At 41.0% G+C, this 16,850-nt stretch overlaps 1 protein-coding gene across 6 annotated transcripts in view; it reads left to right on the plus strand.

Moving 5' to 3' along the window:
- Txndc16 (thioredoxin domain containing 16) overlaps positions 1-14,065 on the plus strand; it is an 86,365-nt gene extending 72,300 nt beyond the window's left edge. For 5 of the 6 annotated variants that reach the window (XM_075950334.1, XM_075950331.1, XM_075950332.1 and 2 more), the window contains exons 20-23: positions 525-663; positions 2,966-3,126; positions 4,310-4,500; positions 11,914-14,065. In XM_075950334.1, coding sequence (XP_075806449.1) covers positions 525-663; positions 2,966-3,126; positions 4,310-4,500; positions 11,914-12,179 — 757 coding nt within the window. In that variant the 3' untranslated portion in view covers positions 12,180-14,065. The remainder of the gene's footprint in view (positions 1-524; positions 664-2,965; positions 3,127-4,309; positions 4,501-11,913) is intronic. The other variant, XM_075950335.1, reaches the window with a different exon arrangement.
- The last annotated feature ends 2,785 nt before the right edge of the window (positions 14,066-16,850 follow it).

Below are 16,850 nucleotides of genomic sequence, written 5' to 3' on the forward strand. Positions count from 1 at the left end.
TGAAGATAGATAAGGCACTGACTATAGTACCTGGCAGACTGTAGCCTTGCCATTGGTGCCCTGCTTCCTCAGGCCTGTGACGAGCAGTCCGGAAGGTGGAGAGCCACGCACCATGTTCCAGGTTCTACTCACACATTTTCTTGAGGGTGAGTTGTAGAGAAGAGAGCTTTAGATTATTGTCATGTCCTTTTAAAAGAGATTGTTAAGACTCCTGAATTTTCTCAGATAACCTCACATATCAATTTGTCTGGAAACAGATTAAATTCTACTTAGCACTAGGGTTTTTTAAAGTTTTAAGCTTTAGTTGTTTGAGACAGCGTCTCATTGTATAGCCTGGGCTGGCTTCAAACTCATGATCCCCTCTCCTCTGTTCTCACAGCGGACACTGTAGCTTATACCATCTCACTAGCTAGCAGCGAGGCTTCCCTGTGCTGCCTCCACTAGGAGGTGCTGGGCTGGTTCTTCATGTTTTTGGTGACTTGATATGTTTTGGTTGTGAATTTTAATAGTATATTTCTCCATAGGTCAAATAAATATGGTGCACCTCTCCCAGCCATGCTGCTGGCCAGACCCAGAGAAGGCAGAATAGAGAGTGTCCCATTAGCCAGTGCCTCAATGCAAGACATGGCTCAGATCCTAGCAAATGCACCACTGGAAGCATTTGTGAGTATATCGTTTAGAATAAGAAAGTTCTTTGAAGTAAAATCCACATTGATAAATGGTAATATGTTAGCATACACGTTTTCAGCTTTTGGAGGCACTGGGGTGTCATGTTCTGTGGGTGAATACTGTTTGGTTTGATTTTGCTGTTCCATTGATTATGTACACAGCTTTTTGCGTTTGTTGCTAAAAGTTTACATGGCTTTCTGGGGCCGAAGTATCCAATGTACGGTGAACCTTGTCCTAATGCAGATGGTCTAGAGATGCATACTTTCTGGTTGCAAATTCCTCTGAGTTTTATTGGCTCTGGGGTGCCTTTGCTGCTCCCAGTTTCTTACGTGTGAGGTGCAGACTCTCTAGGGGTTAGACTGAATGGCAGAGGAATGCCACTTTGTAGAAGGCATCTGGCAGATATTCAGCAAGTATCAGCTACTGTTACAATCTGTACAGCTTTAAAGTGCCAGAAGACTATTGAGGTGCTCCTGTGTGCTCCCATGGTTACACTTGCCGCTTGCCTTCCCTACACTGATGTCCTTCAGCTCCCTGATGCCCCGCATGTAGCCTTTGCAGCTCTCTGCCTGTTCTTTACTATCTCTCAGTTCCCCCACCGTGTCTTTTTGACAGGTAGGCTTCCTTACAGTCAAACATGAAAAGCACTCTAGGATCACGGCAGTTTCCATACCTTTCTCTTCTAATGTATAAACTCTGTGTCGGCAGGAAAGTTCCTTAAGAAGCACCTAGCATCATGTGTCAAGATTCTTAGTTTTTAGTAAATGAGTTGAGTGGAAGTCATCATCCTCGTCTCATGTTTCTGGGGCTCGGTGAGATCTGTCAGCGTTTAGGAGGGGACTGTGTCACGTGTAAAAGATAGGCAGTAGTTAGCACAGAAAACCGGCCTAGGGGATTTGAAAAACAGACCTAGTGTTCAGCTTGTGGTATAGGAAAATGTAGGATGATGATTTTAAATATGAAGAGAAAGAGTGGAAGAGAAATGATTGGCAGAGGGAAGGTAATTTGAGAACTAAATAGGGAAGGGCATATGTCAGCTTGATGTTTGACAAAGGTCATTGGCATCATCTAAAATGTCAGGTTGTTAATGAGAGTTTCTGGTGACCCGGTGAAGGAGGAAGCTGGTAGGCATTATGCCTCTTTGGGGTTAAGCTTCCTGTCCCACCGAGCCTCTGGGAACATTTCCATCTGATGGGAGATGATGTTTCTCTCTCACAGGTGCCTCCAGGGGGCTCAGTGCTACTGCGCTGGATTCACTTTAGGATGCTCTCCTAAAACAGTACTAAAAATGGTGGAAGATTAGATTACTTTCTCCTTACTAAATTCCTCTCCATCTCTTTAAACTCAGAAGAGGTCAGATTGGCTTTGGGGTTTGTTTTAGGACAACCTTAATTATTTTAATCTTCCAAAATATTCCTGTTTGGAAAAAGTAAGCTAATCATGGATAGTGGGGAAAAGGTTATAATTTCAATATTTAGCTTATGTTTTTTCTTTGTAAATTCTGATTGTTTAATTTTGGCATAATAGTGATTTATTATAATTCAGCCCTTCAAAGTATACTTTTGTGTTTAATAAGCCCCTGGATCACGCGAGGTAGTGGCCTTCGCTTCATACACCTGGCTGCTGTTGCATTGGAGGCAATGAGTTCCATCCTGGGGATTGTAGGATCTAGGCTGCAAATCAAGTTTCAGGGTTTCGGTCCACTATCGGCATGGTGGAGAGCATGGTGGCATGCAGGCAGACCTGATGCTGGGACTGAGAGGCCGTACATCCTTATATAGACAGGCATCAAGAAGTCCACTTTAGCTTATGAAAGAGTTTTGCTTATTAAGTGTGTATTAGCTAATCTGGATTCAGAGTTCAGCATGAATTATTATAGAGGCATCAGCTAATGTGTCCTTTTTGGTTCTTTAGACAGGGTTTCTCTGTGTAGCCCTTGCTGTCCTGGAACTCACTTTGCAGAGCAGGCTGGCCTTGAACTCACAGAGATCCACCTGCCTCTGCCTCCTGAGTGCTGGGATTAAAGGCATGCACCACTGCTTAATATGTTCTTAAAGGTAATATGTTCTTAAGGTCTGTTAGTAATTTTATTTTGACTATAATTCATTACCATGAAGTAGGGTTGAATTTGAAGTGCTTAAGATTTACTTACTGTGGTCAAATCTCTGAATGAAGATGTTTGAATTACATTTTATGAGCTGAAATCACATGAATGATTTGAGTATTGTTTATACTTTTTGTTGTACAATGCCCATGATTTTTGTTTGAGGGATTTCAGATGCTTCTTCTTTAACAGCCAGAAATCATTGTGGAAAATCTTCCCGCATATTTAAGACTTCAGAGACCATTGCTTATCTTGTTCAGTGATGGCAGCATAAACCCTCAGTATAGGAACATAGTTCTGGCACTGATGAGACAGAAGCAGTTGGATTCGTTTACCCCTTGCTGGCTAAATTTGTAAGTATGTGTTGAATGCTTTTGTTTTGACTTATGAGGTAAAGGGTGGGGGAAGCCTGTGGTGTGGTGCATACCTGTAATCACAGCACTCGTGAGTTCAAGGCCACTCTGAGCTACACAAAGGAAATACAATTATTACATTTTCATTAGGAAATGAAATCCCATAACCTTTGTAGTTAACATGGGACCAAATTTATTATCACGATATTTTCATAACTAACTCTCTCAGGTAAGTTTCAAGATGGCCTTGTTTAGACTTGACTGTTATTCTAAAATAGTTGTAGGCAATATTATTCTGATTTTAAAAGTAGTTGATGTCCATTGAAAACAATGGCAAATAAGAAAGTAAGCTTTGTGATATTTACAAACTTCAGTTTGCTTAAAGTCACCCCAGAGCATTAGAAGGGTTTCACTCAGTGTATCCCTAAGTGGTATTTTTTTGGCATGTTTTCTAGAATGACTGGTGTTTTATTAAATGTCTGTAAATACAGTTCACATGTGCACACATAACCCTTGAGATATGCTTTCTTTTTTTAAAAAAAACTTGCTTGAAAAGCAGCAAAAATGTGGCAATGCACATTTTTGTTGTGAAGTCTTGTTAGCATCTCACTCTTGAGGCAAGTTTGCCTAGGTAACTACCATTGTAGATACCTAAAGTGTTTTATGTCTTGTGAAACCTGCTGCATTAGGAAGCTGGACATGTTTAATGTGTAGTTCCTTATAGGAACATAGCTATTCTCTTAGCTCTTTAATATGCAATTAACCCCCCCCTTCTCGAGGAAAGGCACATTTTTAGGGGAAAGAAGTATTTGTAAAAGGGAGCATCCTGTTATAGTTATGTAACAGGTTAGTTTGGGGCTGACACACAATGAAGTACTTAGCTAAACTTCTAAGGGGAACCTATTGATTGTCTCAAGCCTGTGTTGATAAGGCTTTGGGTTCTTGAGTTTCATGGAAAGTCACTGGCTGTCTTTTTTTCCTCCCATGATAGACTGCTCCATGTCACAAAAATTTTTAAAGGAATTTGATTACTAATTTAATAGTAGACTTCTTGGTCTTGGAGAAGTCTTTTCATAAGCTTACGGACAGGCTAATAATTGAAGTTTACTGTTCTATAAATGATCATTATTATCTCTTTGTCACAGAAGGAATAATTGACATATTCAATCCTCCCTTCTTGCAGAAAGAATACTCCAGTGGGGAGGGGAATCTTGAAGGCATATTTTGGCTCTCTGCCCCCACTTCCTCAGCTGCTTTTGGTGAATCTGCATTCAGGAGGCCAAGTGTATGCATTTCCTTCACCTCAGTCTATAACGGAACAAAACCTGAGATTGTGGCTTAGAAAATTGGGAGCGGGCCTAGAAAATCCTATCAGTAAGTTTTCTGTTTTCTTCAGTACACTTAATTCTGTATTTTGTTGCATAGATTTTTTTAATGTTAATCATAGCTAATAAAGATGAGAATGAGTAAGGCTGTAATGTTTATATGGCTGCATAAGTATTAATGTATTGGTTGCACACCATACTGAACAGACTGTGAACAGTCTGAGTCCCTGGATCCCGAATGGAGACCTCTGCCTCACCTACTAAGGCCTCTTTCTTTAGGATACTGATTTGTTAAGTCCATGTTGCTTGTGTACATTGTCAGTGTCTTCAGACATGTGAATCTCGTAATAAATCTACTTTAAAAAGTTGTCACATTGGGAACGCTGACCTGCCAAAGTCAAATCCATCTTGCCACCTTCATAGTCTTTAAATTGCAGGTGTCACAGGACAGTCTGCATACAGTCTTTTCTTATGCATGAAATTTGTTGTTTTGCTATAACTGTAAGAAAATACCTAGTTTTATAGGAAGTGAGTTGCTGTAGAATATTATTTTCAGGTGTGTTGCTTTTGTTTATGCTGCATTTAACTCTGTGAAGCTGTGATTCTTTGCCTGTCTAAAACACCTGATGGCCTAATAAAGAGCTGAACGGTCACTGGTGAGGCAGGAGAAAGAACAGGCAGGGCTGGTAGGCAGAGGGAATAAATAGAAGTAGAAATCTGGGAGAAAAAAAAGGAGGAGCAAGAGAGATCAAGGAGGGTGTTAGTGGTCAGCTACACATCCAGCCACAGTAAGAGTAAAAGTAAGGTATACAGAAATAGAGAAAGATAAAAAGATGTCTTTTGCAAAAGATAGATGGGATAATTTAAGGTAAGATGACATTAGATGTCTTCCTCAACTGTCTGCACCTCATTAATTGAGATAGGATCTCTCCCTGATCCCAAAGCTTACTATTCTGACTAGTCTAGCCAGCTTGTTTTAGGATTCCCTTTCTGTGCCTTCTAAGTGTTGGGATTATAGGCATCCACCAGGTCTGTCCAACTTTGATGTTAGTCCAAAGAGACTCTGACCATTGAGCACTCTACCCAGCCCCAGGGACAATTTTAAAAACTGACAAATGGAAATCTCTATATTTATGATGTGCATGATATTTTAATATATACATGTACTGGAGAATGATTAAATCAAGCCAATTAACATTTGTTACCTCACACACTTATTATTTTTTTTGTGATGAGATCATTTAAAATCTACTGTTTGGACTGGAGAGATGGCTTACCAGGTAAAACAGGCTTGAGGACAGGAGTCTGGACCCACAACACTTTGATAAACGCTGGGCCTGCCTGAAACACCGGCACACAGGAGGCAGAGGCGGGGGATCCCTACAGCAAACTGGCTAACTAGGGTAACTGCCAGCTCTGCGCTCACGCAGGAGACTCTGCCTCAAAATTTAAGGTGGGCAAAGATTCAGGTCAACCTGTGGTCTCCATGTGTACACACATGTGCACATGTACCTGCATACACAGACAGACACACACACATGTAAACACACAGTCTTGCACAGTGCATGCATATATACATGCAGAAAAGAGAGAAGTCTTCTGTTAGGAATTTTCTTGTTTGTGTAATGTACTGCTGACTGCAGTCCCTGCTCTAGCGCAGAGTTCCAGAAAGCTTTCTCTGTCTAACAAGTTTTGTGCTCTTTGGCCAGCATCTCCCCATTTGTAGATTCCCTCCCTCCATAACTTGGGATTTCTTTACGTCTGTGAGTTTGGTTATTTTAAATTTCTTCTTTCAAGTGAGGTCATGTATTTGTCTTTCTATACCCAGAGTAATTTGCTGAGTGTCATGCCCTTAAGGTCATCCACATTGTCACAAATTACATGATTTCCTTCTACTTAAAGAACGAATAGCATTTCATTGTGTGCACTCTTACTCATTGTTTTTTGACAGACACAGGTCATATTCAAATCATGGCAATTAATGAATAATGCTATAGTGAACATAGGAATATAGATATCTCGACATTTTAGCATCCACAAACTATTCTAGCTTTAATATTTAACCTGTAGTATTAACGAATAATATCATATGTGGGTGTTTATGTCTGACCACCTCTTGGGGTGCAGATTTCAAAGAATAACCATGCTGTGGCATGGATAAGCAGTCATTGCTGTTTATGGGCAGGTAATATTTCACCATGTGAAGACACTACATTGTGTGTACTGTTCATCATGTGATAGATCGCCTTCAATTTTTGGCTCTTATGAATAATTCTACTGTGAAATAATTTACATGTCCCTGTCTGCGTTCTACCACACTGCTCATTTACATGGCCCTGTCTGGTCACACCACACCATTACTGTTGATTTGGAGTAGGGTTGTTGTTTTTTTTTTTTTTGAGACATTAATTCCTCTGACTCCATTCTTTATTTTCTAAATTGTTTTGGCTATCCTCTATCCCTATAGGATGATAACTTGTTGATACTTAGGTTTGATTTCTAAGGTAGTTCACTGACTGTAATATTTTCTTAGAAACGGAGAAAATTGCCTATTTAGCATCAGTCATAATGTGGAAGGAGGCTCCTGGTCCTTTCTTACTCTGCAGATGCTTGTCCTGTCTGCATGGCCTCCTTACAGGGTCACGTGAGTGCTGCCGCTTTGCTCTCAGGTGCACAGCCGTGAGCTCATGACCCAGTTTCCATGCTTTCTGTTGTTTTTTTCCTTTGCTGCTTGGAGAGATGCACAGTTCCTACTCTGATACATCACAAAGTTAATTAACAGTCAAGTAAGGCTATTTTTAAAAACTTTGTAACGTATAAACTTGAAGGTATTATCTGTGTTCAGGTCTTCCTGGCAAGGACATACTGAGAGCTTTTACTGCAACTGTTGTCAGTTTTTCTGAAAGAATCAGTCCTTTTGGGAGTTTTCTGAGAGCCTGGCATCTTTTCTGTGCAGTTTTTAATGTCTTTACCACCTCACCTAGTGAGGGTCTCCATCATTTCTGTGCCTCTGTGTTTCTGTTAAGTTACTCCTGCAGCATATAAGACTTAATGGCACACCCCTGTGTGTTGTGTCCCTCTGTGCTAGCCAGACTGGACACTCTTTGATAGACAGGCCTCTGCTAACCATGCTTTGAGAGAGGCTCAGAAGCTGGGCCGGTTGTAGTAACATTCTGGGAATACAGTGAATATTCCCAGAGTGACCTGCACCACAGGTGAGATTGTGGCCACTGGCCATTTTTTACTGAGAGTTGGTATGTAAGTTTGTCCAGTCCCTCAGTCTTTCTTTGCCCTGGTATGGGAAGATTATTATGCTTTTGTTACTTTAAGGATTGAGCAAATAATGTCTGGCATATAATAAAGGGTCAAGAAGTGTTTACTACTGTTCTTTATGTCCTTAATAACTTCATGAATAATGTATCAGCCATATGATCAGAGAACAGATTTGTTTTCAATTGAAAACATTAAGACCTTTCTATATTTCCCTGAGCAATAATTAGCAGCATTGAAATGTCAAGCTCCGGGGGTTAGCCTTAAAAAATTGCATGTTTATTCCCCTTAAACTAGACTTTCCTCAAAGACACTTCAATAAACATTTAAGTGATATTGCCACTGCACATAGTCACTCTTCCCCTTGCCTGTTCATTTCATCCAGATAAGAATTTCATCCATTGGTCACTTTGTAATCTAGTAATTTATCAGTACCTGTTTGAAGCCTGAATTCCACGAGTAACATAATTTAATGTCCCCGTGAAGTGCCGAGATTGGTATAGTTGAGTAGGAGAAATTGTCTGTCAGCAGATGTCGACGCACAGCATATGAGCAGTGCAGATTTTTGTTTGAGTTTTCCAGCTCTAATAAACTGTTCTTCATTTGTACTCTGAACCTTACGAAGGTGATTGCTTGATTTGTAGGAGAGGTGCAAGTTTGTATTTTTAGAGCATTTATTATTTTTGCATGTAACATCATATAAATTCTCCTACCACAACTTATTTCTAAAAGTTTACTTCATGTGCTTACTTAGTTTCTTTCTCAAAAATATTTTAATTAGGCCAACTAAATCTTTAGTAAACTTTTGGTTAGCTAATGTAGCTCATAAGTTATCAACTTTAATCAGTTTTACCCGTCTAAGGATCAGCATTTTATTATTTAAAATATTTTATACAATGTATTTTCATCATACTTTTCCTTCAACTTTTCCCAGATTCTTTTAACTCCCTACCCACCTAACTTCATATTAATTTTCTCTCTAAAAAAAGTAAAAGACAAACCCATTCATCCAACCAACAAACAACAATAACAACAAAATGAAAATCAAAACAGACTAAAAAGAACAAAACCAAAATAACCAGTCAAACAAAAAATACCAAAACAACCACTCACTAAACAAATAACAACAACGGAAGACCGTGGGGTCCCCTTTGTTTTGGACAGCTACTCCTGGGCGTGGGCCTGCTGTGGAGCATGGTGGGTAGACCTAGTGACTCTCCACTGGAGAACTCTGATCTTCCCTCCCCCAGGAGGATTCTATTGCAGATAGCTTCTGGACTAGGGATGAACCTTTGTGTCCACACCCCTCTATCTGCTGGGGTTTTGCCTGGTTTAGACTTGCGTGGGCCTCTGCGTGCTGTCCCAGTCTCTGACCTCACCCGTGTATCAGGCCTGTTGTGTCTGGAAGATGCTATTTCCTTGATTCATCCCTCCCCTCTGGCTCTTAGAGTCTTTCTGACTCCTCTTCTGCATAGGTTAGTGAGCATCAAGGGGAGGAAGTTGATAAAGACATCCCTTTTAAAAGGGGCTAAGTTCTCCAAAGTCTGTCATTCTCTACACAGTATGACCAGTATTTGAAAACAGTGTGAAGATTCACTGCATGGCAGTCACCTAAGGGAAATTAACTAATCGCTGTGTATTTATAGTTCAGTTGACTCCATGGCACTTTAAAATTATTACTATCTATAATTAACTTAAAAAAATGGGCTTGTTTTTATAAAGTGTATGGAAAGGATGTTAACTTAAAAACAGAAAATGCTTCAAGATTAAGGCATTACTAGTATGGGCAACAATGTTAAATATATTCGAAGGTATTTTTCTCTGGAATTAGTCATAGAAATAGTTACTTTTCAGAGCCAGCGAGATGGTTCACTTGGTGAAGTGCTTGCTGTGGAAGCCAACAGCCTGAGTTTGGTCTAAAAGAGCAGATCAGCTCTGTGGAACCTGCTCAGTCAGTGAGCTCTGGGTGCAGTAAATAAGGTGGGAGTGATGGAGGAAGACACTGTGGACACCATGGCTTACTTCTGGCCTCCTCCCCCCCCCCACAGTCTTGTTAGGGTTTCTTTTGCTGTGATAAACACCATGGCCAAAACAGCTTAGGGAAGAAAGGGTTTCTATTACACTTCCACATCATAATCTGTCATTAAAGGAAGTCGGCAGGGTAGAAACCCAGAGGTAGGGCTGCCACTGAGGCCATGGAGGGCTAGCCACTAATTAAGAATATGCTCCACAGGCTTGCCTAAAGCCCAATCTTATGGAGGCATTCTCTTAATTGAAGTTCCCTCCTCTCCGGTGACTTTAGCTTGTGTCAGCCTGACATAAAACTAGCCAGAATGTAAACTGTTTAAAAATAGACTAAAAGGTCAGATGTGGTGGTGTACACCTTTAATCCCAGCACTTGGGAAGCAGAGGCAGGAACCAGAGTGAGCCAGAGTGTTCTACATATCAAGTTCCAGGGTAGCCAAAGCTATACTGTGAGATCTCTGTCTCACAAAATAAGTAAGATTAAGACAGGATGCTTTTTAGGACTGGAGTGGGTGATGTTTGTAATTTTAAGGGTTTAATCTACAATTTTAAGATGTTAGTCTTCTAAACGGATATGATGGATTGTATATATGGATGATTTCTTATTTATTGCTTTCTTGTGGAATATTCACCAGAGAAGACTGCCCAGACGTGGATTTAAACTAGTAGAAAGTCTTTATTAGCTGACTAGTGACTACACTGGGTAGGATCCCAGTGCAGCACTGAGCCTTTCTCAGGGTGAGCGTTTAAGGACACAAACCATGTTCTGGGTTGACATACTTCAGTTAACAAGAACAATTAGCCCAAAGTGGAACTACAGAAGTCAAAAAGCAAGGTTATTACATTTAGAGACTTTCCAGAACTATGGACTTGGATGGAATAGTCCTTTGTTTTAGTTTTGGCAGGTGGTGCTGTCTACATACTGAGTTTTACAGCTTTATTTCCGTCATAGAGTCAGTTGTGCTGAGGTCTTGGGGCCCTAACTCTGGGGTCCTGTTACAACTATGTGTAAGTGTGTACACAGGTACGCATCTGAGTATGTATGTGCACTATGTGCATGCAACAGTCCTCAGAAACCAGAAGAGGGGTTGGGTTCCCCAGAACTGGAGCTACTAGCAGCTGTGAATCACCCAGTGTGGGCACTGGGAACTAGAACCCAGGCCATCTACAAGAGCAGCAAGTGAACTTAACCATTGAGTCATCTCCCCACTCCTGAATGACTGCTTTATAAGTGACTGTTTTCTTCTGCTCAATTTTATAAATTGTTTTTTTTTTTCTTAAAGCTTTTTTCTGGGGGGGGGGCAGTGATTTTTGGAGATAGGGTTTCTCTGTGAAACCCTGGCTGTCTTGGAACTCACTCTGAAGACCAAGTTGGTCTACAGCTCCCAGAGATCCGCCTGCCTCTGCCCCCTGAGTGCTGGGGTTAAAGGTGTGCACTAACATGCCTGGCTCTTTAACTATAACTAGTTTTAATCATAGTATACTTCTCTTGCTGTGCTTTGTCTACATTGACACATAGATTGAAATTTGGTCAACATTTGGCCATATTGGAATGTGGGTCCTAGTAAGTGGCGTTGGATTATAAGGGGGAATTTTCATGAATCAGTTAATGCCTTTCATTAGATTAGCTCCTCTAGGAATTGGACCCTCCTTTCTCTCCTATACCCACCCACTCGCCTTCTGCTTCCACAGTTAAATTAAAGCTTTATAATGTCCTCTCCAGATGCTGTCCCTGATGGAGCTTCCCAGACTCTAGAACCATGAGCCCAAATAAACTTTTTTTTTTGTAAATGATTCAAACTCAACTATTCTGTTAAAAAGACAACAACAGCAGCAGCAAAACAAAGTAAGACATGCACTAACTGCTTGGCATCTGAAATCCGTCATATTGAGCCTCATTCTTGTCTATTCAATTCAGTCAGACTTTTACAATTTGACTTTGTTTCAGGAATTTTGGAATGTTCTAGTATGCTGACATTGTGTCCAATGCTAGCTATTTAGTCAAATCCCTGGAGTTGACACTGCACTTCCCACGTGGATTTGATGAGTGATGCTAATGAGGGCTTCCTACAAATATGCATTTCAAAATAAAGCACTTTGTAGCTATATTTATACAGTGATTTCATCTCTGTTAATCGTTGACACTCTGGTTGTTTCTTCCTTCCAGCAACTTTATCTGCTCAGGAATGGAAACCTCCTCTTCCAGCTTTTGATTTTCTAAGTATGATGGATGCTCCTATGTCTCAGCCTCCCACAAAGAAAGTTCTGGAGTGTATGAAAGAAAAGGGGGTGCAGGAGAGTGCTGAGCAGCCCCAGGGAGCTCCGTCGACAACCAGAAGAGGACCAGCTGAAGTGCTCAGAATAAAGCACTGGAACAAGAGTAACTGGCCGAAGGAAGCAGAGGAGTCTTCGCAGCCCCACAAGGAGTTATAATCGGACCTCCTGACCCCTCTCTGTGGCTCAAGAAACTCAAGGTTCATTCTGTTAAGAATAATATAACCCATGTCAAGTCTAGACAAGCGCCATTCAGTGGGTTGTGCTACAAATAACATACATAAAGTTTCTTAGTAGCTACACTTTAAAACCATAAAATGAGCAGGTAAAATGGATTTAAAATGTATTTCATCCGGTAAGTAAACTCAGATAGCTTTATATAAGAATGCCGAGAGATTTACATTTTTTACATGAATTCTTCAAGATGCAGTGCGTTTTGTACTTAATGCCATTGCTCACTATAGAGAGCTGTGTTTCGAGTTCTTATTTGTCCCAGCTGGTACATGACTGTTGTACTGGGCAGCTCCTAGCAGACAAACACCAGGGTCGTTCTCCTAGTTCTAGCCGTGACGTGTATTTAAATCAGAACTGGGATGTAGCTCTACTGAATCACCATTGACTCTACAGTGAAATCATAGCTAGCAGTTGTATTTATTTTCTTGTAGTCGTGCTAAAACCATTGCTTTTCAGTTCTGTTCATAGGGATATTTGTCAATGTGAAGAGACAGTTTTAGTATCATAACTTAGGGATGCTACTGACAGGTTGGGGTGCTCTTCAGCACTTTGCACTGGATAGCTTCCCCCATCAAAGAATTGTCTTTCCCATAGTGCCAGGAGTGCCAAGGCTTCATAATCCTGTATCATGTAGCACAGTGGATCCCAATATCTTCTTAATCTGCCCAGTTACTATGGTATATTAAAAATTAGTGGCTGTCTTAATGCTGATTATTAAAAATTAATTTCTTAAAGGTTTATTTATTTGTATTTTATGAGTACGAGTGGTTGGCCTGCATGCACATAAATGCCCTACATGCATGCCTGTTGCCCACAGAGGTCAGAAGAGGGCATTGGATCCCTGGGGACTGGAGTTATGGATAGTTGTGAGTTGCCATGTTGATACTGGGAACCAAACTGAGTTCCTCTTCAAGAACAGCCAGTGCTTTTACCTGCTGAACCATTTCTCCAGCCCCAATTTTTATACTTTCTAGAAGCAATAAAATTCCACAAAAGCCGGGCGGTGGTGGTGCACGCCTTTAATCCCAGCACTCGGGAGGCAGAGGCAGGTGGATTTCTGTGAGTTCTAGGCCAGCCTGGTCTACAAGAGCAAGTTCCAGAATAGGCTCCAAAAGCTACAAAGAAACCCTGTCTAGAAAAATTTAAAAAAAAAAGTCTCCACAAAAGGATGTAGTATATATGTAAAATTGTGTGTGAATCTCTGTATTTATCCATAAAAATGCATTTTATTCTCTGTGTGCATCTCTTTGTGAACATATGCATGCACTTTAAATCTCTTGCAACTTCCTGTATATATCTATATCTATCTATCTATCTACATATATACACACACTTGCATTATAAGGTAGTCTTAAATGAGCTCTTATCTCTCTAAATTAGATTGCTAAGGTTCAGATTAAACAAATTAAATATTCTGCCACCATCTTCTATCAAGAAAAGAGACTGCCTTGTCTGAGTCATGCCTGAAATCTACCCTTCTTAGTTCTTAGCCTGGGACAGAGCATCTGGTCTTCTCTGGGCTATAAGACTTGCCTTTATGATAAGAGTACAGGACTATACAACAGTTCATTGTTCATCTGAAACCACACACCATTGGGCTGATGTGTTTGTTGTGGATCTGGCTCGCTGTTACACTGCACATTCTCTGAGGTGTTTGTTGAAAACAGGAATCAGTGACCGGCTGTATTTCTCTTTGTGGGTTATCTTGTTTGTTACATTTTCTAAATGTATCACTTACACAGTACAAATGAGTTTCATAACTTGAATTTCACAGTTAAGTTTCAATAAACCTGTACAGTGTTTGACTGTAACATACTTGGTTTGCTGCTTTCATCATCTTTGCTTGACTTTCCCAGGAGCCTGGTGTGCCCTGCTCCTGCCATTCATTCTCATTGATTTATTTCCGATGAAGGAGGTATGTGGGTGAACTCTTAATATCATCCTGATCATTGAGATGCTCGTTAACTGGACACACAAAAGCATGCTCGTTCACCATGTAGCTGTACTTTGACAGCCGTCAGTACACCCCCCTTTGTGATTTAGCAATCTCAGACTGTCTTCATGTGCTCCCTGTTTCTCTCCTTTTTCTCTTGGACCTCTTACCTTTTATTGGCCTAGTTTCTAGGGTTCCAAGCATCAGAATCTCAGCTTTGACTGATGTAAGCAAACAGGAGTACTGGGTACTCACAGAATCTAATATAAAATTAAACAGGTCTTGAGAAGGCAGGTGCAGTTCTGGGAACTGTGTGTGGGGAGCTCATGCATCCTAGTAGCTCAACAGGTTTTTCATTCCTAAGCTCAGGAGCGCCGAGGACAGGCCTTAAATGAGGATGGCCCTGATTGGATTATGTTCTTGACTGCTTAGTCATCAGTTGTTAGATTGTTTGGGAAAGATTAGGTGTGCCCTTGCTGGAGGAAATGTATCACTGGGGGTGGGCTTTGAGGTTTTAAAAGTCCACACCATGCCCAGTCTGCCTCTCTGTTTCTCTGTCTGTGTCTGTCTATGTCTGTCTTTATCTCTGTCTTTTTGCATGCTGCCTGTGAATCTGGATGTAAAGCCCCCAGCTGCTGCTCCAATGCCATGGCTGTCTGCTTCCCATCACGATGCTCATGGACTAAGCCTTTGAAACTGTAAGCAGACCCCCAGTTAAATGCTTGCCAGTAACAGGACAGCAACTAAGTCCTGGTGATACCGAAAACAATTTTAAATGGTAGATAATTTTTTTTTTAAAGCAAAAAAAGTTTCTTTAAAGGATCGAGCAGCTGATAAGAGACCAAAATTTTCTGGCCAAAATCTAAGTGAAGGTAAAACCCAGAGAAATAACTATATCTCTGACAGTGCCTTTTCCTGAAAGTATTTATTATATGATCAAATTTCACTTGTTATATTCAGTGAGTCATTTTGTTCTCATCAAAAAAAAAAAAGATTGATTTATTATGTGTTCAGTGTTTTGCCTGCATGTATGCCTGCACGACAGAAGAGGGCGCCAGATCTCATTACAGATGGTTATAAGCCACCGTGTGGTTGCTGGGACTTGAACTCAGTACCTCTGGAAGAGCAGCCAGTGCTCTTAACCTCTAGGCCATCTCTCCAGGCCTTGTTCTCATTGTTTTAACAAAAACACAAAAGCTAAACTAACATGAAAACCCTTGAATGTGCCATTAAACTGAAGAGCTTCAAACTTTGTAGCTGTTACATGGAGGACAGTTTAGGTAGGGATAACTGGCTGACAAATAACAAAATCCATGACAGTTTTCCGTTTAAGTTGTCAAGCTTGTGGTTATTTGAGCAAACTTACAAAGTGAAAACCATAAAAAATATGAAAATGAAAACATGGCCATCAGCTTTCTCTAGCCACATTGAATCTGATGATCTGAAGATAAGGAAAGAGAAATGTTAGTCTGGGGGAAGTTTGGAGTCCCGGAGCCACAGGTGCCCACAGAGTCCCCATCTCTGTGGGACCTTGCAGTAGAGTTCCTGAGACCCCTGGGCAGAGACTGGCTCCATCTGACTGGGAAGTACATGGAAGACAGAGTCTCTGTGTTCCTTCCTACAGCCACGGAGGCGAAACCCTGAGTGGAAAGTTGGAACCTCTCGGGACAGTATCATTAAAGTTAGAAGAGAGGAGAGCTTAGCCTTCAAGGTGTCCCTGTAATTCCTAGAGGAAACGAGGAATGGGACAGTGAAGAGTGACAGAGCAGAGGGGATGAGGGAGAGGGAGAAGAAGGAAAGGCTGCTTTCTTCATCTGCAGTCTCAGTGATTCCGTGGGAAGATGTTTGCATGTTGAATAAGAAAGGAAGGGAAAACCAGGTGGTAGTGGCACACACCTTTAATCCTAGCACTCAGGAAGCAGAGGCAGGTGGATCTCTTTGAGTTAGAGACCAACCTGGCCTACAAAGTGAGTTCTAGGACAGCCAGGACTGTTTAACAGAGAAACCCTGTCTCAAAAAAACAAAAACAAAACAAAAACCCAAAACAACAACAAAAACAAAACAAAAAAACACAAGGATGTCAGCAGCATTGGGCATCGTCAGTGGCATCTCTGAGAACTTGACATTATAGCCACCGTTGAGATTTACAAACAAAATTGACATACCCTAAGATCCAGACAAACTCTCCAGTGATTAAATTCAGTCTAAAGTAGTTCCAATAGATCCTGAAGCAAGTATCTTACACAAGTAAATGCACGTTGTTTTTATGAAAAGGGTGCCTTTATAGTAGGTTTCAAAGTAGTCCTAAAACAGCTTTTTTTTTTTGGTTTTTCGAGACAGGGTTTCTCTGCGGCTTTGGAGCCTGTCCTAGAACTAGCTCTGTAGACCAGGCTGGTCTCGAACTCACAGAGATCCGCCTGCCTCTGCCTCCCGATTGCTGGGATTAAAGGCGTGCGCCACCACCGCCTGCCCTTGTGTTACTGCTTAATTCTGCCTATGCACGCTTCATAGGCAGAATTAAGCAGTAACACAAGGGGGTGGGGGGGAATCAGGCTTACTGTGAATTAAGAATCAAGAGCTAATAGCAGAAACAAATCACTGTTCACTGATACTGAAGTTACTCGGCACAAGATTGCTTTGGCTATTTGAAGTTCTTTGTATTG

The sequence above is a fragment of the Microtus pennsylvanicus genome, chromosome 15, assembly GCF_037038515.1.
Source record: "Microtus pennsylvanicus isolate mMicPen1 chromosome 15, mMicPen1.hap1, whole genome shotgun sequence".
In the NCBI taxonomy this organism is placed as follows: Eukaryota; Metazoa; Chordata; class Mammalia; order Rodentia; family Cricetidae; genus Microtus; species Microtus pennsylvanicus.